The following is a 22,694-nucleotide window of genomic DNA, read 5'->3' as shown; positions in this document are numbered from 1 at the left end:
GGACAGCAGGGGCTGGGCCGGGAACATGGGGAGGGGCAGCGGGCAGGGGCCCAGCTGCGCCGGGGGCTGTGCCAGGCGTCCCGGGTGTGGAGGGGCTGCGGTGCTGGAGCCGCACGGGTGGGCACAGGAGACAGTGCCATGCGGGGTGGCAGGGGTAGCTGAGTATCCCCAGTGCAGGGGACAGTGCCACGCGGGGTTACAGGGTGTCCCCTAGGACAATGGACAGTGCTTTGAGGGGTGACAGGGATACCTGGGTGTCCCCAGTGTTGTGCAGGGTGACATCGGCGCCCAGGTGTCCCCAGGAGAAGGTGCCACGCAGAGTGAGAGTGCTGTGCCTGGATATCCCCGCTGCAGGGGACAGCCAGTGCCACGGTCAGGTGTTCCCAGTGCAGGTGACAGCGCTGTGCAAGGTGACAGGGCTGCCAGTGCCGTGACCAGGGGTCCCCAGGGCGGGGGATAGTGTCGTGCCAGGTGACAGATGTGTCAAGTGCTGCACCCAAGTGTCCGCAGTGCAGGGGACAGTGCTGCGCCCGGGGGTTCCTAGTGTAGGGGCGATGCTGTGCTGGGTGACGGGGTACCCCGTGTTCCTGGTGCAGGGACCGGTGCGGGTACCGGTCCCCGCGGTCCGTCAGGCAGCCCCGGTGCGGGGGTCCCCCGCCGAACTCGGGCTCCCCGGCGGCGGCGCGGGGCCGGGGCCGCCGGCGGAAAGTGTGTCACTGGGGCACGAGGCTGTCCCCCGGGAATCACATGGGGGAGGCGGCGGCGCCGCGTGCGGCCAGTGCGCAGCCGCGGCCGGTGCGGGGGGCGGCGGGGCGGGCGGCGGGCGCACAACAGCCCGCACCGGGCGGCGGCGCGGCACGGCTCGGCGCGGCTCTGCCTCCGGGAGGCTCACGGGGCCGGGACAGGATGGCGGCCCCCGAGGCCGGCAGCACAGGTCAGTGCCCCGCCGGAGCCCCCCACCCCCGGGACCACCGTGAGGGCACCGGCACCGGCAGCGGTCCCCAGCAACCGGAGCGGATCGGGGGCAGCGCCCCGGGACCGGCGGCGAGGGCTGTGCGCTGAGACCGCGAGTTGGAGGGGTCCGGACACTGGGACCGAGGGGTCCCGCACGCCCGACCGGGCAGGATGCGCACCGGGACCGCGTCCCGGAACGGGGCTCCGTCCCACCGGGACCGGGGGTTCCTGCAGAGCGGGGTAAGGCTCGGACAGCGGGGCCGGGGTGTCCCCGGGAGGAGGGTAGGGAGGGCTGCGCGCCGGTACCGGGCGTCTTGCACACCGGGGCGACGTGGACACCAGCACCGGGGTGCTCCGGTGGTCGGGACAGAAGGGATGGAGACCGGGACCGAGGTGTCCCGAACGCCGGGGTGTGCTGGACGCGGGGGTAGGAAGGTTGAGAACAGGGATCGGTGTTCCGGGGTGTCCCGGGTAGCGGGACCGACGGGGAGAGCGGCGGGACCCGGGTGTCCCGGAGACCGGGACCGAGGATTCCCGAACGCTGGAGAGTGCTGGACGCAGGGGTAGGAAGAGTGAGAACCGGGATTGTTGTCTGATGGGCAGGGGCACCGGAGGGAAGTGAAGTGGGTCCGGCGCAGCGGGTACCGGGGTGTCCCAGGAACCGGCACCGCAGGGCAGCGCACAGGGATTGGTGTGTCCCTGTCGGCGGGACCGGTCCAGGGTGACCGGAGGAGAACGCGGCGGTCCGGGTGTCCTATGAGCGGCACCGGGGCCACGGGGACCCGGGCAACCCGTGGACGGCCGAGGCGGTGCCGCGCGTGTCGGGGCTCCCCGCGCACCGGGAGGGACCGGGGGGGGACCGGAGGCGGTGCCCCCCCTCCCCCGTGACCCACCCCCCGCACGTGTCCCCCTCCCCACCACTGCCACGTGCGGAGTTTGTTTTCCCCGCAGCCCGCCCCGCCCCCTCCCATTGGTCGGCACATGAACATCAGCGATGACGCCACGCACGGAACTGGGGACGCCGCCGTTCATTCGGGGGGGGAGCCCTGTCTCCGGGGCAACGGGAAGGGGCGGGGCGGAGCCGCTGGCCAATCAGCAGGAAGGGGGCGTGGTAACGCGTGAAGGGGCGGGGTCGAGAGGGGCCACGTGCGGCTGGAGCACGTGGGGCGGCGGCGTGAGGCCGCCTGAGCTTGGGGGGGGCTGCGGGGAGACTGTTTGGGGGGGTTCCCTCTGTTTTGGGGTCAAGAAAGGTTCCCTCGCTCTTGGGCAAGCCCTTGGGGGCATCCCCGCACCCCAAACCCCAGAATGGTTGTTCCGAGGCTTTGGGGTGTGGGGATCCCCCCCCATTATTTTGGTTTCTCAACAGCGAGGGTCCCCAGGATCAGCTGCCCTGGAGATGGGACCCACTGTCCCCAATTCAGTGACCCCCTTTGGAGGTGGTTTAGTGAGGGGGGATGGTGACAAGCTGGCTCTGGCGCGTGGCATCTGTGCCAGCGGCACCGTGTGAGGCGGGAGACACATGGCCCTGGTGATCCCGTGTGTCCCCGACATCACCATCCACGTGTCCCAGCCCGAAGCCGTGTCCCGGTGCTGCTGTCCCTGCCCCGTGAGTGGGGTGACAACGACTGCGACTTCGGCCAGGAGCCACGCGTGTGTCCCCCCCCCACGCTGCTCCCCACTCTCGGGGGTCCTCACGCAGCTCCTCAGTCCTGCAGTGGGGATGTATCCCCCAGTTGGGGGGGCTGCGCTGGGAGCATCCCGGTGCCATGGGGGGCTGCACTGGGAGCACCCCAGTGCTGTGGGGGGCTGCGCCATCGGGGGCTGCGCCGTGGGGCTGCCCCGGGAGCTGTGGGGCGGGAGCCCGGCTGTGCTGCAGGCACGGAGCCAGGAACGGCAGGAGTAACTCCTGTGACCTCCTGATTTCACCTCTCCGGAGAGTTCCCAGCCTACATTCCTCCTGCAGGCAATTCCGGGGTGCCCTGCCCGTGTCCCCAGCCGGCACGCACCCGGATAAACCCGGCTGTCCCCGTCCCACGTGGGGCCGTCGCCCGTGGCGGCCGGTGGGTGCGGTGCCTGACTCAGGGTGGGCGGCACACGTGCGGCGCAGCGGGATATCCATGGATCCGAGATGCATCCGGGGTGCTTCCCTGGAGACCCCACCCCGCGTGGGGCTGCGATTCCCCTCTGGGGGGCTTCCCCACCCCCCCACGCTGGGGGAGGCTGAGCCTGGTGTAGCTCAGTACATGAGTGGCCCACCGGGATGCCCATGGATCCGGGATGAATCTGGGATGCTTCCCTGTGGATCCCACCCCACCCGGGGCTGCAGTCTCCCACCGAGGGGTTTCCCCCTCCTCAGCTGGGAGAGGCTGAGCCTGGCACAGCTCAGTGCATGTGTGGCTCCGCGGGATGTCCGTGGATCCAGATTGCCAATGGATTTGGGGTGCTTCCCGGGGGATCCCTCCCACCTCCATGAGTCAGGGGAGGCTGAGCCCGGCACAGCTCGGTGCATGAGTGGTCCGTTCTCTCTGCAGGTGGGGTGATCAGCTACGTGGGCTCCAGCGGCGCCTCTCCCACTCGCACCAGCCCCGTGTCCCTGTGCAGCGACAGCTCCAACGGCAGCTCCCAGTCGGGCTCGCAGCCCTTCCCCACGTACTTCCCACCGTCGCCCACCGGATCCCTCCAGGATTCCCGCGCCTATGGAGGAGCCACGCTGGCCCCCCATGAGGACGGCTCCCCTTCCTCCTCCTCCTCATCCTCCTCCTCCACCTCCTCTTCCTCATACGGCTCCTCGGTGAATTTCCCCGGGGTGCAGCCGGTCCCCGCAGACGAGCGGCGCCGCAGCTCGCCAAGCAAAACCGGCAGCACCGTCACGAGTGAGTGGGGCTCGTGGGGGGTGGCGGGTGGTCCCCCCACCCCGCGGCACACACCCCTGGACCCCGCTGACCCCGTCCCCCCGCAGAGCTCAACGGAATGGTGCTGCTCTGCAAGGTCTGCGGGGACGTCGCCTCCGGCTTCCACTACGGCGTCCACGCCTGCGAGGGCTGCAAGGTATCGGGATGGGGCCGGGGATGGCGGACGGAGCTCCTGTCACACTGTGGGGACCCCAAGTGATTCCCCCGCCTCGCCCCGCAGGGCTTCTTCCGCCGCAGCATCCAGCAGAACATCCAGTACAAGAAGTGCCTCAAGAACGAGAACTGCTCTATCGTCCGCATCAACCGCAACCGCTGCCAGCAGTGCCGCTTCAAGAAGTGCCTGCTGGTCGGCATGTCCCGTGACGGTGAGCTCGGAGGGACCCTCGTGACATCCCGAGCTGGGGATTCCCTCTGGGGGTGGGATTCCCCATGCCCAGGCTGCTCGTCCCTTCCCGAGATGTATCCAGGGCTGTACGTCCCATCTGGAGCCGGGTACCCCTGCCTGTGCTGGCTGCTGTGCCTGTCCCATGGATGTGTCCCCACTTCCTGGGATCCCCCCCCATGTGTGGGGCTGCGTGTCCCTAGTCCCAGGACTAGGTCCCCCCGTGCCCAGAGCTGCATGTCCCCTCCCGGGATGGGTCCCCCATGGCCAGGGCTGTGCACCCCCACCCACACAGGGTCCCCCCAACATCGAGGCTATATGTCCCTTCCTTGGATGTGTCCCCCCCCACCCCATGCTCAGGTCTCTACATCCCCTCACAGGATCTGTCCTCCCATATTCAGGGCTCTATGTCCCCTCCAGGACTTGATCTTCCCATTTTTAAGGCTGCATGTCCCCTCCCGGGATGGGTTCCTCCCGTGCTCAGGGCTGTGCATCCCCTCCAAGCCAGGGGGAGGGACACAGCCGTGCTCCCGTCAGCCCCTGGCCCCTCATGGTGCAGGTCTGGGGGGGGATCACCGTGCCTGCTGCCACCGATGTCCGCCCTAACGCTGGTGTCCCCCCTCAGCCGTGCGCTTCGGGCGCATCCCCAAGCGGGAGAAGCAGCGGATGCTGGCGGAGATGCAGAGCGCCATGGGCGGCATGGCCAACGCCCCACCGCCGATGCCGGGGCCCGGCGAGGGTCCCGCCGCGGGCGGGGGCCGCGCGCCGCCCCCGGCCCCCCGCCGCTCGCCCCCCGGCCTGCTTCTCCCAGTTCCCCCAGCAGCTGACGCCCCCCCGCTCGCCCAGCCCCGGGGGGGCCACCGAGGACGTCATCGCGCAGGTGGCCAAGGCCCATAAGGAGATCTTCATCTACGCGCACGACAAGCTGGGACCCCCCCCCGCCTGCGACAGCGGTCTCCTGCGCTGGGACGCGCCCCCCGCCTGGGCCCCCGGCCCCCCCGAGCCCCGGCTCTGCCCTGCCGCCTACCCCGAGCCCCCGGCCCCGCGGGGGTGCCCCTGGCCCCGCGGCCCCAAGGACGTCCTGCCGGTGAGCGCCCGGGGGCTCCCGCTCCCCCTGGGTATTTTTAGCCGCTAATCGCACTAATCCCCTCGTGGGTGCCCCCCCTTCCCGTGGCGGCAGGGCCGGGGGAGCCCCGCAGAGCCCGGGGGAGCCCCCGGTGCCCGCTGACCCCTGGTCACCCGCAGGCGTGCCCCATGAACAGCCACGTGCCCGGCCGCAGCGGGCGCTCCGTGCAGGAGATCTGGGAGGATTTCTCCCTCAGCTTCACCCCCGCCGTCCGCGAGGTTGTCGAGTTCGCCAAGCACATTCCCGGCTTCCAGGCACTCTCACAGCATGACCAGGTCACCCTGCTCAAGGCTGGCACCTTTGAGGTACGTCCTGGAATGGCGAGGGCTCGATGGAGGGCATGGTGCCCCATGGCATTGCATGGTGCCCCATAGACTGACAGGATGCCCCATGGCATTGCCTGGTGCCCCATGGCATTGCATGGTACTCCATGGACTGGCATGGAGCCCCAAAGAATGGGAACAGGGGCCCTGAACGTGGCAGGAGTCCCATGGCATTGTAGTACCCCACGTTTGGGAGCCAGGGACCATGGAATGTGGTACTGCGTGGTGCTCCATGGTGCCCATGGCATCGCCTGGTGCCTCACATCACTGCAATGCCCCATATTTGGGATCTGTGGCACAGAACACAGTGTCCCTGTCATGGCACGGTGCCCTGTGGACTGGCATGGAGCCCTGCAGCACTGCAGTGCTCCACAAACAGGAGTTGTGAATGCAGCACAGTGCTCCTGGCATTAAATAATGCCCCATGGCACTGCAGTGCCACACTTTTAGGAGCTGTAGCATGGAGCACGATGCCCCTAGCATGGCATGGTACCCCACATTTGGGAAACATGGACTGGCACAAAGCCTCACGGGACTGCCTGGTGTCCCATGATATTGTAATGCCCCACATTTGGGAGCCGTGGCATGAAATACAGTGCCCCTGGCATCACACAGTGCCCATGGTATGGTACTCCACATCTGGTAGCCACAGCATGGATCACGGAGCCCATGGCATTGTCTGGTGCCCCATGGCACAGCAGTGCCCCACGGCACAGCAGTGCCCCACATTTGGGAGCCGTGGCATGGAGATGGATGTGCCTGGCATGAAGCGCAGTGCCCGTGGCGCAGCCTGGTGCCCCGTCCCATATCCTGCCCCCTGCCCACAGGTGCTGATGGTTCGCTTCGCGTCGCTGTTCGACGTGAAGGAGCAGACGGTGACGTTCATGAGCCGCACACGGTACGGACTGGAGGAGCTGTGGGCCATGGGCATGGGAGACCTGCTTGGGGCCATGTTCGACTTCAGCGAGAAGCTCAGCGCCCTCGAGCTCAGTGACGAGGAGCTGGGGCTCTTCACTGCCGTCGTCCTTGTCTCGGCAGGTGGGCATGGGATTCAGGGGGTTTTGGTGGGAGATTGAGGGGTTTGGGACTGGAATCAGGGGGTTCATGGGGTGTTTGGGGCATTCAGAGGTGGGACTGGGGTGATTCTGGGGTGGCATTGAGGTGATACCGGGGCACACCAGGAGGTTCAGTGAGGGGATTAGAGCGGGATCAGATGCTGAGGTGGGATCAGGGGATTTTGGGGGTAGAACTAGGGTGTGTCCTCCCCTGCTACTGACCCCCTGTCCCCCACAGACCGCTCAGGCATGGAGGACACAGCATCAGTGGAGCAGCTGCAGGAGACGCTGCTGCGGGCCCTGCGCGCCCTTGTGCTGAAGACGCGCCCGGCTGAGACCTCGCGCTTCACCAAACTGCTGCTGAAGCTGCCGGACCTGCGCACCCTCAACAACCTCCACTCCGAGAAGCTGCTCTCCTTCCGCATCGACGCCCAGTAGTGCCCCCCGGGCCCCCCCCGCGCACCCCTGTACATACACCACAGCAGGGAGACACACAGACTCCCCCCTCCCGGGGCAGCACTGACCCCGTGGCGCCCACTGGACTCGCAGGGATTCACCCCAAGGTGGGCGCCAGGATGCTGGGACCCCCACCCCAAATTGGGCGCCGCCCCCACGGCTCCGCTGGCAGCGCCGGGGGGTCCCCTCGCCCTGACCCCCCCGTTCTGGCGGCCGGGGGTGGGACGCAGAGGCCGGATCCAGCCGCGCTGGGGGGTGGGTCTGGGGGGGGGTGGTTTGGTTGGTTGTTTTTTTTTTTCATCATATATTTATTACATAAATATATAGTAAAATAGACCAGCAACAATTACCATAAAAATATCTTTCTTTAAAATCCTGACCAAAACACAAAAGGGTTTAAAATCGCACGTCACAGACTGTGATTGTCACGGGGGCTCCGCGGCCCCCCCGGCCCGCGCCCCTACATTCAGCGACGCCGGCCGCGGCCCCCCCGGCACCCTGCATAGTGGGGGACCCCGCGTGGGGCGCGCCGAGCCGAGCCGGGCCGTGCCGGGGCTGTGCTGGGCCAGGTGCCGGCCGGGCTCGACGCCCGCGGGCAGGGGCAGCTCCGGGAGCCATGAGGTATGTGCTTGGGGGGGGGGGGCGGGGGGCGCGGGGACGGGGGGACGCGGGCGGGGGTGGCCCGGGGGAGGTGGCGCAGGGGTGGGGGGCACCGGTGTGGCCCCCCGGGACCGACGCTGGATGCTGGACGTGCGATGGCGACGCGAGACGGAGACGCGGGGACGGCCCGGGGGGGGGGGGGGGGGGCGCTGGGGGAGTGCAGGGTGGGGGGCGTGCGGGGGGCAGCGGGTGGGGGGGCCGGGCTGAGCCCCCCACCCCGGGACAAGCTGCCCCAGGGCCCCGTGTGGCCGCTCGTGGGGGGGTCACGGGGGCTGATTAAGACACGTCCCGCGACGGCGCTGCCGTGTCGCGACGGGAGCGCGCGGCGACACACGGCGTGTGCGCGGGGACACGCGGGCAGCGCGGGGCCGTGGCACCACCGGCACCGCAACGACATGGCACGGCCACGGCACCGCGCCGGCATTGCACCAACAGGAGTTGCCATGGCACGGCCACGGCACCGGCATTGCACCGACGTGCCTTGCACTGGCACGGCATGGCACGGCCACGGCGCTGGCACGAGAGCAGCACGCGCGGCCACAGCACCGGCACGGCCATGGGCACCAACATGGCACGGCCACGGCACCACTGGGCTTGGGGGGCATCACCCGGGTGCCGCAGCCCCGCCCGTGGCCCGAAGGCACGTGTTGGGGCCGGTGCTGCCAGGGGTGGGGGGCGAACCCCCGAGCCCTGCGCCCCCCCCAGTGCGGGCGTTAGTGTTGGGCTCCTACCGCAGCGCCCGCAGCCGGTGCTGCCGGGACCCCCCGAGCCGGGCACACGGCTGGGGGTTTAAGACATTTTGCACCACGGTCAAATCCGGTGCTGGTATTTGGGGCTGGGGGCAGGCACCCCCACCCAGGGCACCCCAGGGTGCCACGGCCCCGCTGTGCCCCCCAACCCAGCTGCAGGGGGTCTGGCAGGGCCCCTAGACACGACCCCCATGTTTGGGGGGGTCTGGGGTGTGGGGGGAGCCCAGCCCGGCCCCCTGTGCCTGTGGGGGGACGTGTCTGGTGTTGGGATTTTCTGCTTTTAAACGACCCGTAAAAAGATTTTTTTTTTAATTACAAAAATTATATATTTTATATATATTTATATATATATATATATATATATATATTAGCTTAGGTGGGCCCGGCCTGCCTTGCCGGCCCCCCCCGGCCCGCACCCCCCCCTCGGCCTCCGCCTGAGGTAAGAAAAAATTCACAAACCTAAATTTGGGGGGGGGGGGGTTTAAAAAGGTGATAAAACCATTCCCGGGTGCCCCCTCACAGCTGTACCCCCTCCCCCAAGCCCCCTGTGGGACCCCCCTGCCGGCTCCCGCCTCAGCCCGGCCCCCCCGGGAGCATTGGGGGGCGGTTGGGGGTGCAGCCCCCCCAAAGTGCTGCTGCCGGGGGGCCGGGGCAGTAGTGCAGTGGGGGGTCCCGGGGGGCACCCGCTGCCACCCCGCCAGCGCCTCCGGGGCCTTTGCAACTCCTGACGGACACGACAAAACCACGAGGACGAGGGGAAAAACAGCAAAAAAAAAAAAGGACAACGGAAAATTGGGGGGGGGTTTTGGGGGGGGAGTGGCCCCCCCAGCGTCCTGCAGCGCCCACCATCCGCGGCGCTTGGCACAAAATCGTCTCCTCTCAGCTCAAAAAAAGACAAGAGAACCCCCAAAACCCCAAATCTGGCCCCGAATTTGGGGATAAGGGGGGGAACACAGGGAGGTCACCCCAGCCGGGGCAGACCCAGCGGGCTGGGGGGGTCCTCCAGCCCTGCACCCCGATGGGCTGGGGTCTCCCTCGCCACCGCTGTGCCCCCCGTGCCCCCACCCTGCTGTGGGGGGGGTCCTGGCCTCACCCCACTATGGGGATGGGGGTCCCAGCCCCTGCTCTGCTATGGAGGGGGGGTCCTGGCCCCCCACCCCAGCCCCCCAAATTGCTGCCCGGCCAAAAGTGCATATGGCCACAGCCCCCCGGCCGGGACAGCCTCTCCCTGTGCAGCCCAGAGCCCCCTCCTCTCCTCCCTGCTCTTCCTCCTCCTCCTCCTCCTCTTCCTCCTCCTCCTCCTCCTCCTCCTTCCAAAGTGCAGTTAGTTTAATATTTTAGCCTCTCAGGGAGGGAAATAAATGCTTAAAAAATAATAATCTACGAAGAGAAGGACAATAAAGGGAACGCTCGACCGTCGGGGGCCCTTCCCTGTGCAAACAAACAAAATTCGTCAAGTCCTGGGGCGGGGGGGGGGTGGCTGTTGGGGGGCACAGCAGGACCCCCACCCTGGGCGCAGCATCCCCTTGTCCTTACAGGGGGACGAGAAAGATTTGGGGGGGGCCAGAGCGGGGTTGGGGGGCACAGGGTGGGGGGTGTCAGCCCTACACCTCCTGGTCCTCGAAGACCTCGAGGAAGAGGGGGGGGAAGAGCTCGGTGGGACACTCCACCTTCATGTGCAGGAAGCGGCTGGCGTGGCAGGCGCCGATCATCCGCAGATCCGTCACCTTCATCAGCAGCTTGGGCCAGAAGTGGGGAATGTTGTGTTTGCGGTAGTTGATGTAGTGCTCAAAGGCTAGCAGATACGTCTCCTGGCACTTCTCGATCTTCTCCACGCAGATCAGCCCCGTCCGGTCTGCGGGAATCAGGGAATCATCAGGGGATCGTGGAATCATGGAAGGGTTTGGGTGGGAAGGGACCTTAAAGCTCACTCAGTTCCACCCCCCTGCCATGGGCAGGGACACCTTCCACTATCCCAGGGTGCTCCAAGCCCTGTCCAACCTGGCCTTGGACACTTCCAGGGATCCAGGGGTAGCCACAGCTTCTCTGGGCAGCCTGTGCCAGGGCCTAAGCACCCTCACAGGGAGGAATTTCTTCCCAATACCCCATCACAATCTCCCCTTTTCAGTTTAAACCTCTCCTTGTTGTCCTGGCACTCTCTGCCCATGGAAGAGTCCCTCTCCCAATCTGACACCTGCAGGGATTCTCTCTCCCACAGGGCTGAGTGTCCCACACACCCCACAGACCCACGTCAGCCTGGCAGGGGGCCCCAGGGCACCAAGGGGACCTGTGCTCCTGGGTACCAGGGATTGGGGTGCCCACCTCATGCTCCTGGGACCCCTCCCAGCCTGGCACAGCTGCCTGAAGCTCTGGGAATTGGGGTGCCCACTCCAAACCCCCCCAAAATCCAGGGCGGGGCACGGTTTCCCACCCAACACACCCTGAAGATGTTGCGGGGCTCTGGCATCAGGGTGCCCACCCAACACACCCCCAAGACAGTCAGGACTCTGGGCATTGGGGTGCCCACCCAATGCACCTCCACATGCTGGGGGTTGTGGGCAAGGGGGTGCCAACACAACAATCCCTGTGCGCAGCCTCTGGGCATGGGGTGCCCTCCCAATTCCCTCTGAAGCTGCTGGGGATCTCTGGCATCAGGGTGCCCACCCAACACCTCCCCAGGACAGTGAGAACTCTGGGCATTGGGGTGCCCACCCAACACCCAACCCTGATTCCTCTGGCATGGGGTACCCACCCCATTCCCCCACTACTGGTGTGCACACACACCTGAGGACATGAGCAGCACGGCCTGGAGCAGGGCCACCTCGGTGTCATCCAGGTTGAAGGCAGAGAGGGACTTGCCCAGGTCGAAGATGGCATCGGAGACGACGCCGAGGCCGCCGTTCTTGAGCTGCTCGCGCTTCACTGCCATCTCCCCGCTCAGCGTCAGCGTCTCGCTCTCGGGGTCGTAGCGCACGGCCGCCCGCAGCGACATGATCTCATGCAGCACCCCTTCAGCAGGATGATCTGGTCCTCGCAAGGCAGCTGGGGGGGCACGGGGGCAGTTTTGGGGGGGGTTGGTGTGACTCAGATCCTGGGCAGACCATCCCAGAGCCCCCCAAACTCCCTGGCCCGCTGTTACCTCTGAAAACATGGGCAGTTTTTTGGCAAAGTCGACCACGCGGGTGATGGCCGGGGTGATGATTTTTGTAAACTCGCTGAACGCCTCCAGGTCGACTTTGTCCCCGTCGGGCATGGAGGCCATGGGGGACTGGCCGATGTCCTCAGGCTGTGGGGGACATGGTGGTGTTGGGGGGGTGTGATGTCACCATGTGCCACCCCCATGGTGGCATTGGGGAGTGTGGTGTGGCCGTGTCACCCCTGGGACCCCCACAGCAGATGGGTCATTGGGGGGGTGTGGTGTGACTGTGTCCCCCATAGTGGACAGTGGGGTTTGGAGGTGCAGTGTGACCGTGTCCCACTCTGGGACCCCCACGGTGGACAGTGGCAGGGGGTGCAGTGTGACCTTGTCCCCCCTCCCTGAGACACCCCGGGGGGCGTGATGTGGCCCTGCCCCTCCTCTGGGGCCTCCATGTCACCGGGGAACACTCGTGGCAGGGCCGGTGCAGCAGCCAGGAGAGGGAGCTGCGTGACAGGGACAGTGACAGGGACAGTGACAGGGCCAATGGCAGGGCCGGGGCCACCCGCGGGCACAGCTGTCCCCTTCGGTCACTGCTCACCCCTGAACCCTTTAGGGGTGACCAGCTCAAGGACACTGGGCAATGTCCCAACCCCCCTCGACTGCCCAAGGACACCGGTGAGATCCCAAACCCTGGCACTGCCACCATGTGTGTGCTGAGTGTGTGAATGCTCAGCAGATCCTGGCTGGGGCTGGGGGCCAGGGTGGGGGACCGAGATGGTGACAGAGTCCCTCCACTGCATCCCCTCACCAGGAATTTCCGCTTCTGCTTCCAGTGGCTGCCCTGGGCATTGGTGCTGCGGTGGGCTTCTGTCACAACGTGGATCAGCTCCCACTCCTCGGCGCTGGGGTTGGGGCGATGCTGCAGGGACTTGATCATCTCCTCCTTCCGCCGCCGCTCCCGGTTCTCCTCGATCAGCTTCCGCTTGGCTACCCGCTTCGAGTCATCCAGCACCACTGCCGGACCCCCAGCATCAGCCAGGATCCCCCCACATCAGCCAGGACCCCCCTATCCATGCATCCCACAGCTGCAGCATAACACCCCATGGTGACCCCCCCAGCCTCCTCCTGTGGCTGCTCTGGGCACCCCAAATTGCCCCATAGCACCAGGACCCCAACCCACCTCCCAAAAGCCCCCCACTATCATCTGGGATGCCCCCAGTCAGCTAGGACCCCCCATTCATGCATTCCACCCCACTGCTGCATCACATACCAGCCCGGCCCTGCAGCTGCTCCGGGTACCCCAATGTGCCCCAGGGTGTCGGGACCTCCCACACCCCCAACTCACGGTCCATGGCCATGCCCACGGAGATGCACTTCTTGAAGCGGCAGAGCTGGCACTGGTTGCGGGTGATCTTGTCGATGACACAGCACCCATCGTACTTGCAGGAGTAGGTGGGGTGCAGGTTCTTCTGGATGGTCCGACGGAAAAATCCCTGGGGAGGGTGTGAGGGGGTGACCCAGTGAGCGCTGCTGAGCCCCCCTGAGCCCCCCAAGCCCCCCGCCCCAACTCACCTTGCAGCCCTCGCAGGTGATGCAGCGGTAGTGGTAGCCGGTGGCCTTGTCCCCGCACACCACGCACTGTTCATCTTTGTCCAGGTAACTAGGGATGTACCCTGTGGGGACCCCCAGGTCAGGGACCCCCAGGGCACCCCGGAGCAGGGACCCCACCAGTGGGGACTCATGGGGTGCTCCATGACAGGGATTCCCATGACAGGGACCCTCAGGGCACCCCGGAGCAGGGACCCCACCAGTGGGGACTCATGGGGTACTCCATGACAGGGACCCTCAGGGCACCCCAAATCAGGGACCCCTGGAGCACCCTGTAGCAGGGACCCTCCCACACACCCCACATCAGGGATCCCCCAGGAACCCTGAGTCAGGGACCGCCTTGCATGCCTCACATCAGGGACCCTTGGCACATGCAGCATCAGGGACGCCCCACACACCCCATGCCAGGGACCCCCAGTAAGCCCTCCCCTCCCTGTGCCTCAGTTTCCCTTCTGTCTGCACCCACTGTCTGCCCCACCACTACCCCTGCCCCGGCACGGGAAGGGTTAACGCTGGGGGTGTGTGGGGGGTGCCTGAGCCCCCTGCACCAATAAAGCCCCCATTATCCCATTATCTGGCCGGGGACCGGCAGCGGGGGGGTCCCTGTCCCCCTGGCACACAAAGACCCACTGTCCCTGTCATTGTCCGGGGTCCCCCTGCCTGGCAGGCCGGGGACCAGCCCCCCGCCAGAGTCCCCCCAGCCTCCCCACCACCGACTGCTCAGGGAAACTGAGGCACAGATCATCCGTGATGCATTGGGTGGTCCCCAGCACCCCGGGCCCCTCGTGCCCCTCCCAGGAGCCCACCCTCGTGTTTTGGGGGGGCTGGAAGTGGGGATCCCCGAAGGGTGGGAGGGATGGGAAAGGGACTGGATGCCTGGGTGCCCCCTGCACGGAGCACCCGTAATTCAGGGGAGCGTCCCCAGCACCCCAGGACCGCAGCACCCACCCGGGATCCCACAAACCCAGGCGTGGGCACCCTCGAGCCCACTCTGGCGCTCTGCAGGTGCTGGGTGTGGGGGTCCCCGGGTGCTCCCTCCCTCCGGGAGCGGGGCGGGTGCAGGGGATGGGCGGGAGCCGGACGCTCGGGTTCCCCCCTGGCCCCCCCGTCGGGTCCCGCCGGCGCCGGCCGCTCCCCGCCGGGGAATGGGGCAGGGCGGGGGGCAGCGCCCGCGGGGCCCCCCTTATCGCCCACCCCAGGGCGCTGCCGCCCCGATGGCACCGCCCTGACCCACGGGGCGCCGAGGGGGACGTGGGGGACTGGGACCCCCGCAGACCCTGCAGGGATGTGGGGTGCAGGGGGGGCATGGGAGTGGGGTATCCACGGGACTCTGGGGTGCCTGGGGGACATGGGGACCTCGGGGTGTCCGCCAGGGACATAGGGAATCCGTGGGACCCTGGCAATGACACTGGAGTTCCTGGGGTGCTCACAGGGGATAAGGGGTGTCCGTGGGAACTCCAGGGGACCCGGTCGAGACATTGGGTGTCCGTGGGACCCTGGGGTACCTGCACGGACACGGGAATCCTGGGGTGACCACGGTGGACAAGGGATGTCCATTGACTTTGGGGGACCCAGGTGACACATGGGGTGGCCAGGGGACCCTGGCAAGGACTTGGGGCCCCCAGGGTGCCTGCCAGGGACATGGGGTGTCCGTGGCACCCTGGCTTGTCTGAAGAGACTTGGGGACCCCAAGACGTCCACAAGGAACATGGGGGGAATCCAGGGGTCCGTGGTAAGGACTTGGGGCCCCTGCAGTGCTCACCAGGAACACGGGGTGCCTGCAGAACCCGGCGAGCACGTGAGATCCTCGGGGGACCCGGGGGTTCCCAGCAGGACCATGGGGTGCCCGGGGGGGTTCGGGGGGTGCCGCGGGTCCCCGTACCTGACATGCTGCTCTTCACCAAACATTGGCTGCTCTTTCTTTTGCGCTTCCCATCCAGCCACCTGCGGGAGGGGGGGTGACAGGCTGAGACGGTGCCCACGGATTCCCGCTGCCCCCCCAAACTTCCAACAGCCCCCCGAAACCCCCCTCGAACCCCCTTCCCTGCAGGGAAATGAGCAGCCCCCACCCGGGGGTCCCAGCGCGGCGATGTCACAGGTGGGGTCCGACCCTGGGGTGCGGGATGGGGGGGGTAGGAGAGGGCCCTGGGGACCCCCCCCACCCAGAACACCCCAGCCGGGACCCCCCCTCCGGGACACGGCACCGCCCTGGGGGGGGCTGGGACCGGGCGGAGGGGGGGGAGGGAGGGGAAGGGAAGGGAAAGGGTGGCGGGTGGGGGAGGGGAAGGAAAAGGGTGGGGGTGGGGGAGGGGCGGGGGAAGGGTGGGGGAGGGGCGGGGTGGGGGAGGGGGCTCATTCACAGTCAAAGACAAATGTCCTTTTGGCTGAGCGGGGAAGTGACGTCATCGGGGCTCAGCCAATGGCGGGCGGCGGGGGTCCGCGCGCGCCCGTCCCCGCGGGGGGGGGCCCGAGGCCGCGGGGATCGGCACCTGCGGGGGGGGGAGCCCCGGGGACCCCCCACCCCCAGGGCCCACTCCAGCCCAAGGTGACCCCGGGCCGCCACCCCCCACCGGGGGCCCGAAATAGCCCTGGGAGGGGTGGGGGGGCGAGGGGAGGGGGCGGCTGGGAGAGGCACGAGTGGGGGGGACACCATGGCGGGGCACGAGTGGGGACATGTGGGCGTGGGGACACAGGGACACCTGGGCATGGACCTAGCCGGTGACATGTGGGGGGCAGGGGGACACGCAGGACATGGGCACGTGTGGGGATACCCAGAACGTGACGTAGGGACACTTGGGGACATGTGGGGTACAGCGGGGCTGGGGGACACCTGGGGTACGGGGATGTACAGGACATGAGGACACCCAGGTTCGGAACGTGAGTGGGGACACATGGGGTGGACGGGGACATGGGCACAGGGACAAAAGGGACACCCAGGACACAGGGACACATACACAACCACACAGGGACACATGGGACACAGGGCACGAGGACACAAGTGACACAAGGGACACAGTAGGCACAGGGACACAAAGGACACAGTGGGCACTGGGACATGGGGACACTTGGGGACACACACGGCATTCGGACACAGAGGGCACAGCCAGGTATGGGCCACACAGGGATGTGCTGGGACACGCCAGGCGTGGTGCCACATGTGTCCCCCGCATGTCCCCGTGCTGGGGTGGGGACTCACCGGGTGTCCTCTGGCTCCGACAGCGGGTCCAGGGTGCTGGGCTTCTGTTCCATTCACCGCAATTCCATCAAGGAGCGCTCAGCACCGACCGAGGGGGCTCCGGCGCCACGCGGGGGCCACGGCGGGGGGGCCACGGCTGGGGGGCCACGGCGGGGGGCTACGCCGCGCACCCCATGGTGCCCCTCAGTGCTCAGCACCACGCAGCATCCCGGGCTGGACCCTGCGGGACAGGGGTGTCAGCCCAGACAGCTGTGGGGGACACAGAGGGGAAACCCAGGGAGGGGTGTGAAGCCATAGGGGACCCCCAGGAGCTGTGGCCACCGGGGAGGGCTGGGTGTGAGCATGCAAGAACGTGTGGAGAGTGCAAGGGCGCCCAGGGCTGGGCAAGGGCACGAGGGACATGGGAGAACACGAGTAGGGAGCAACGTGCAGGGTGTGTGCAACAGCACCGGGGCTGGGCCAGAGGGCACAGGGGTGTGAGAGTGTGCACAGGGGGGTGAGAGTTTGCACAGGGGGTGAAATGCACAAGTGTGCAAGGTTGTGGAAAAACATGCAGAGGTGTACAAGAACGTGCACAGGTGTGCAAGTGTGTGTACAGGTGTGCCACGCTGGGGGAGAGGGTGCACAGGTGTACAGGGCACGTGAGAGTGTGTGCACGGGTGTGCAAGAGCACGTCCAGGTGTGTGAGAGCGTGCACAGGTGTGCGAGGCTGTGGCAGCATGGAAGGCGTGTGAGAGTGTGCAGGGCTGTGCAAGAGCAGGCAGAGGTGTGTGCACAGGTGTGCAGGGCTGTGTGAGTGTGCACAGGTGAGGGTGGGTGTGCAAAAGCACACCCAGGGGTGCAAGGCTGTGTGAGAACATGCTCAGGGCTGTGAGTGTGCAGCAAAGCACAAGCACACACAGGGAGTTGCCCCCCCCCCTTTGGGGCAGGGCTGGGGGCCCCCCCAAGGGGTAGGGGGAGCTCATTGGGGAGAGGGTGCAGAGGGCAGCCCCTCAGCACCCAGGGAAGCCCCTCAGATGCTGCGGTTTGGGGGCCAGGCTGAGCCCTGACATGGTCATGGCACATTTGGACACCCCCAAATCTGGGGGTGGGTGTGACTTACGGGGAGGGGGGCGAATTACGGGGTGAGGGGTGACTTATGGGTAGGTGGCGACTTACGGGGTGGGGGGCGCCGGGGGTCCGGGCGATCCCTCCTCTGCGAGCTCTGCTGTGGCAAAGACACGTTGTGGGGGGGGTCAGGGCGCGGGCAGCACCGGGGGGCACCCCCCGACGGAGGTGTCCCCCGTGACGGGGACACTGAAGCACGACGGCGGCAGCATCCCCCCGGCTCTTCGTGCCCACCCCGTTCCACATCCCCATGGATACCCAGCACCCATCCAGCACCCCGGTGGGATGGGGGGGGCCCTGCTCACGAGTCCCCCCGTGACCCTCCGGTGACCCTCCCGGTGCGGAGGGGTGTGAGGGGCGCGGGGGGCCCTCAGCCCGCGCCGGGGGGGCCGCGGCGGGCGCGGTGCCCAGCCCCGGGCTCCTCCGCTCCGCGCGGGGACAGCAGAAAGTAGGTCACGTTTGTCTTGGCCGCCACAGAAATTCCTCCGGCGGATTTAAAACGCGGCGGACGGGGCTGGGGGCCCTCCCGACACCCCCACGCTACGGGGGCGCCCCGGCCGGCTCCCCCCTTGCTGCCCCCCCCCCCCAGCCGAGTACACCCCGACCAGCGAGGGGATGGGGGGCGAGGGATGCTGCACCCATGGGTGCACAGAGCCGCACGGGGGGGGCTCGCACGACGGGTCCCACAGACCCCCTGAGGAGGGGGCGTCGCCTGCACCAGCGTCTTGAGGGAAACTGAGGCACCGCAGCGCATCCCACCAGCCGGGAGTGCACTCCCCGCCTCGGGGGGCTCATGGGGGGGGCTGGGCACCCCTGCCGCAGCCTCAGGCCGGGTTTGGGGCCGGCGGTACCTATAGAGCCGGGGGCTGCAGCAAATGTTTGTTCCATATGGGAACGGCGCGCGGAGAACTTCCAAGTATAGGCACTGGCAGGGATCCAGAGCTGCGCGGGCCCCCGCCGGGCACCGGCCCCCCCGCCGCCCCCCGCCCCCCTCCCCCGGGACCCCGCGCGCCGGCAGAGCCCGACACGCTCGGTGCATGTGTGGGGCTCGGGGTGCATCGACGTCGCGGTGAAACCACTGTGGGGTGGGATATGGGGTGTCCCCAAAGCCGGTGTGCGGTGGGTGGGCTCGGCCACCCCGCCTCAGTTTCGCCACTGAGGTGGCCTGGTGGGTGCAGCCCCAAACGAGAGGCTCAGGGCTAAAGCCGGGGGGCAGCGGCGTTAGGTCGGGGTTCGCCACCCCAGCGAGACCCCAGCAACCCCCTGACACCCCCAGCATCACCAGCACCCCTGGGATCACCCGGCGGAGCCTGCGGTGCCGCTCCAGGAACCGTCACTCGAGGAATCCCGGGCGCGCTAGGGCGGCCCAGACAGACAGACACGGGAGGCGGCTCTTCTCCTCCTCCTCCTCCTCTTCCTCCTCCTCCTCCAGCGGGACACGTGTGATGAGCGCAGTCAGGTCTCAGCCCACCCTGCGCCGCCGGCACCCAAACCTGCGCGTCCCACCTGCAGCACCAGGTGCTGGGTGGGTGCTGGGTGGGAGCGGGGTGGCAGCCGGCGGGAGCCCTCCCGGCGCCCCCCCAGCCCAGCCCACGCCCAGGGGAGCGTTTCTGCTGAGTCGGGTGGTTGCAGGCGGCTGAAAACAACCCGGGGGCAAAGTCCGGGGCTGGGCCGGCGGCGGGAGCCACCTCGCCCCAGCGGGGGCACCCAGCACCCCGCTCCCCACAGACGCCACCCCCGGGGACCCCCGGAACAGGGAACCCAGACAATGGGACGCCCCTCCACACAGGCACTGACCGCCTCCGTGCAGCTGGACGTGGGTGCTGGATACCGGGGCCGCCCCACGGGGCCACTGCCGTGTCCCTGCCCCCCAGCACAGATGGGCTCCGGGGGTCCCAGCATCCCCCCCAGCCCAGCTGCCAGCCGGGTCAGGGAGGTGAGGGCCTAAGCGCTTTAGCCACGGTGCCAATTAGTGTGATTAGTTGCGGGCTGGGGGCAGGGCAGACCCGCAGCCACCGGCCAGCGATGCCTGGCCATGCGGGCACTGGGGTAGTGTCATCATGGACACTGCGGCATCACGGTGGGCACTGGGGCAGTGTCACAGTGGGCACTGGGGCAGCATCGTGATGGGCACCAGGGTGGTAGAGATCTGCCCCTGCCTGAAGAACCCTGGCTGTACCAGCTGGCAGGACTGTGCTGTGGGAGTGTGGCCAGGCACAGGGCACCTGCCGTACCACGGCTGGCAGCACCCGGCACGCGCCGATGCCCGTGTGTGAGGCTGTGCCAAGTGCCACACGCGTGTCTGCGTCTGGTGCTGTGCGCCCATCACACACCCAGCACACCATGCCCAGCGCCACGCGGTGCCCACTACCATGGGCACATGTGGCAGTGGGGACAGCGTGCTGTGCCATGCTGTGCTGTGCTGTGCTGTGCCGGGAGGCTGCAGGAATCCCAGGCATGTGCAGCAGCTGGGCAGCCTGAGCAAGGGGGATGCCACGGGCCTGACATCAGGGCAGCCCACCCAGTGCCATGGGAGCCCTGCATGGTGCCCCCTCCCCACACATGTGGGGTCTGGGCTGTGCTGTGGCACAGGATGGCTAAGCCCGGGTTTGTGTCCTCCCTGTGGCTTGTGGCTCAGAGAAAGCCACCACTTCTATGACAGCTGGCGGCTGCAGGGCTGGTGACCTGCCCCGACACTGACTGGGCACCCATGTGGTGTCCTCGAGCCTCCGATGGGTCCTGCATCACCACACTGGGGACCTGCACCATGACTCGACGCCGGCCCTGCAGCCCCCACGAACCCCACAGGACTCCCAATATCATTACCTCCAACCAAGGCCACACCAGCCACTCCTTCCTGCAGTGTCTGAGCACTCAACTGCGCCTCCGTTTCCCAGTCCCACCTCAATTTCCCATCCCACCGGAGCTGCCCAGCAGAGAAAGAGCCACACTCCCATATCCCCAGCACCGTGCCCCTGTGCCAGTGCACAGGATGTGGCTCATCCCCATGTCACTGCTTCCCCAGGCCGCAAAGGTCACCCAACAGGGACCCCCGAGCACCTGGTGTGTGCTGACTGCGCCCAGTCTCAGCTCTTTGGGGTGGCTGCAGGCCCCAAGCCCCGCGGGGTGCCCCTGGCCCCAGGAGGTGTGCCGGGACGCCGGGAGCTATTCTCAGCCCTTGGCACGGCATGGGACGTTTCTAAATCGGGGGCTCCGGTTCACGTGCACGGGAACGAGGGGGGGCTCCTGGGTCCCCTCCCCCGGGGGCCCTGCTTGAAGGGGGGAGGCGGCCGCCACGAGGTGCCCAGCCTGGGCACCGACGAGGGGACATAGGGACAGCCACCGGGACACGGGAACGGGCACCGGGACACGGGAACGGGCACCGGCACACAGGAAGGGACACCGGGACAAAGCACCGAGATCGCCCGGGGGAGCCCGTCCCCCCTGAGAAGGGGACGCGAGGGACAGTCCTCGCAGCGTTCCTGCAGTCACCCGACCCTGTCCGAGGGTCTGCAGCGCGGGGGACATCCCGAACGGCACCGCCCCGGGGGGGGCCGACCCCGCTGCACCCCCCACCCGCATCCAGCCTGAGCGGGGCTCTGGGAGCGCAGCCCGCGCCCGCCTTCGCCTACACCGCATCCCCCCTTCTCCTCCTCCTCCTCTCTCCCCCAGTCCGGAGGGGGACCCAGGCGTCCGGCCCCGCCCCCACGCACCGGCGGCTGCGCGGGGTCCGGCGGGGCCGGGGGTCCGCGGGACGGGACCCCAAGGGCGGCCCCGCCGCTGCTTCAGTCTCCGCTGCTCCGAGAATGCGCTCGCGGGGCGAGGAACGGAGCCGGGGGGTCCCGCTTCCTGCAGCCGCCGCCCGCTAGGAGGGGTCCGGGGGTGCGCCCGCAGCCCCCCCGTCCCTGCTCCGCAGGGTGCGGGACACCGGGCGTGTACGGCCCGCGCTCCCCGCTCGGGGAACCCGCCCGCGGGGCGACCACGCCGCGGCCCCGCGAAGGTCACGGCCGCGGGAGGATGAGGGGTGCCGGGGGGAACCCCCAACACGAGGATCCCGCTCCGCCGGCCCGCGGGGCGCGGGGCCCGCACCATTGCGGGGGGCACACGCAGCCGCACGGCACTGCCCTGGGAAGGGGGGAACGCGCCGCGCCCCCACCCTGCACCAAGACCCCCGGGCAGGGGAGCCCCCCCAAACCGGTTCCACCGGGGTTTGCCCGCGCCCCACGGCGGCCCCAGCCCCCCTCGCGCTCCAGCGGAGCCGCGGGGGTCCCCGGTGCCATCGGAGGTCAGGCGGGGTGAGGCGCAGCCCGGCCTCCCGGTGCTGCTCCCGGTGTCGGTGCCGGTGGCAGCCCCCGGCGGGGGGGTCACGGCTGAAGGTCGCGGTCCCGGGGTGACCTTGGCCGTGGCGCCCGCCCGCCCCTGCCTCAGTTTCCCCGCATGGCACAGTGGGGACGCGCCGGAGTCCGGCTGGGACCGCATCCCTAGCCCCGGCGGCAACACCGGACCGGGGGCAGGATCCGCCCCCCCCCCGGGGTTGGGGTGGGGTACATCCCGCGGGACCGCGGGGCGCCGTGGAGAGGGGAGCCCCCGCCACGCCCCGCGCCCCGCTCAGGGCGAAGCCCGTGGTGCGGGGCTCGAGGCCCCCCCCCGCCCCGCCGCACCGGGGACGCCCCCCCGCTGCCCCCGCCCTAACCGGGAGCGGCCGAACCGCCCCCCCCCCCGCCCCCCCCGCGCTCTCCTCTCGGCGCAAAAAAAAAAATTTAAAAATATTTTAAAATTTTAAAAATAAAAAAATCGCAGCATTCCTGCCGTCCTGCGGGGTGGGTGCGGGGGAGCGGCCACAGGGGCCCCTAAAGCCCCCACGGACACCCCACGGCGCCGTCACGGCCCGGCCGTCCACGGTTCTCCCCCCCCCGCCGCGACAGGGCCACGGCCTGCCCACGGCCCGGCCCCGCGACCTGCCCACGGCGCGGCCCCGCGCCCATCACCGCAAAGCCACGCCGCGGCCCGGACCCCGCCACGCCGCC

General features: G+C 68.2%; 2 protein-coding genes across 2 annotated transcripts; one reads left to right on the top strand and one right to left on the bottom strand.

The window, feature by feature from the left end:
• Nucleotides 1-828: 828 nt before the first annotated feature.
• NR1D1 (nuclear receptor subfamily 1 group D member 1) lies at nt 829-7,560 on the top strand. Its single transcript, XM_039565783.1, is given in 9 exon segments — nt 829-934; nt 3,486-3,827; nt 3,914-4,002; nt 4,087-4,231; nt 4,874-5,037; nt 5,039-5,335; nt 5,494-5,679; nt 6,525-6,735; nt 6,991-7,560. Coding segments are annotated over 9 exon segments (1,662 nt in total). The 5' UTR covers nt 829-906; the 3' UTR covers nt 7,191-7,560.
• Nucleotides 7,561-9,924: 2,364 nt separating this feature from the next.
• THRA (thyroid hormone receptor alpha) lies at nt 9,925-17,773 on the bottom strand. Its single transcript, XM_039565784.1, is given in 10 exon segments — nt 9,925-10,472; nt 11,402-11,617; nt 11,620-11,659; nt 11,757-11,903; nt 12,565-12,770; nt 13,102-13,249; nt 13,329-13,429; nt 15,247-15,308; nt 16,561-16,780; nt 17,719-17,773. Coding segments are annotated over 9 exon segments (1,224 nt in total). The 5' UTR covers nt 16,614-16,780; nt 17,719-17,773; the 3' UTR covers nt 9,925-10,221.
• Between the last annotated feature and the right edge of the window lie 4,921 nt (nt 17,774-22,694).

This window comes from Corvus cornix, chromosome 27 (genome assembly GCF_000738735.6).
Source record: "Corvus cornix cornix isolate S_Up_H32 chromosome 27, ASM73873v5, whole genome shotgun sequence".
NCBI lineage: Eukaryota > Metazoa > Chordata > Aves > Passeriformes > Corvidae > Corvus > Corvus cornix.
This window is presented reverse-complemented; position numbering and strand designations above follow the sequence as displayed.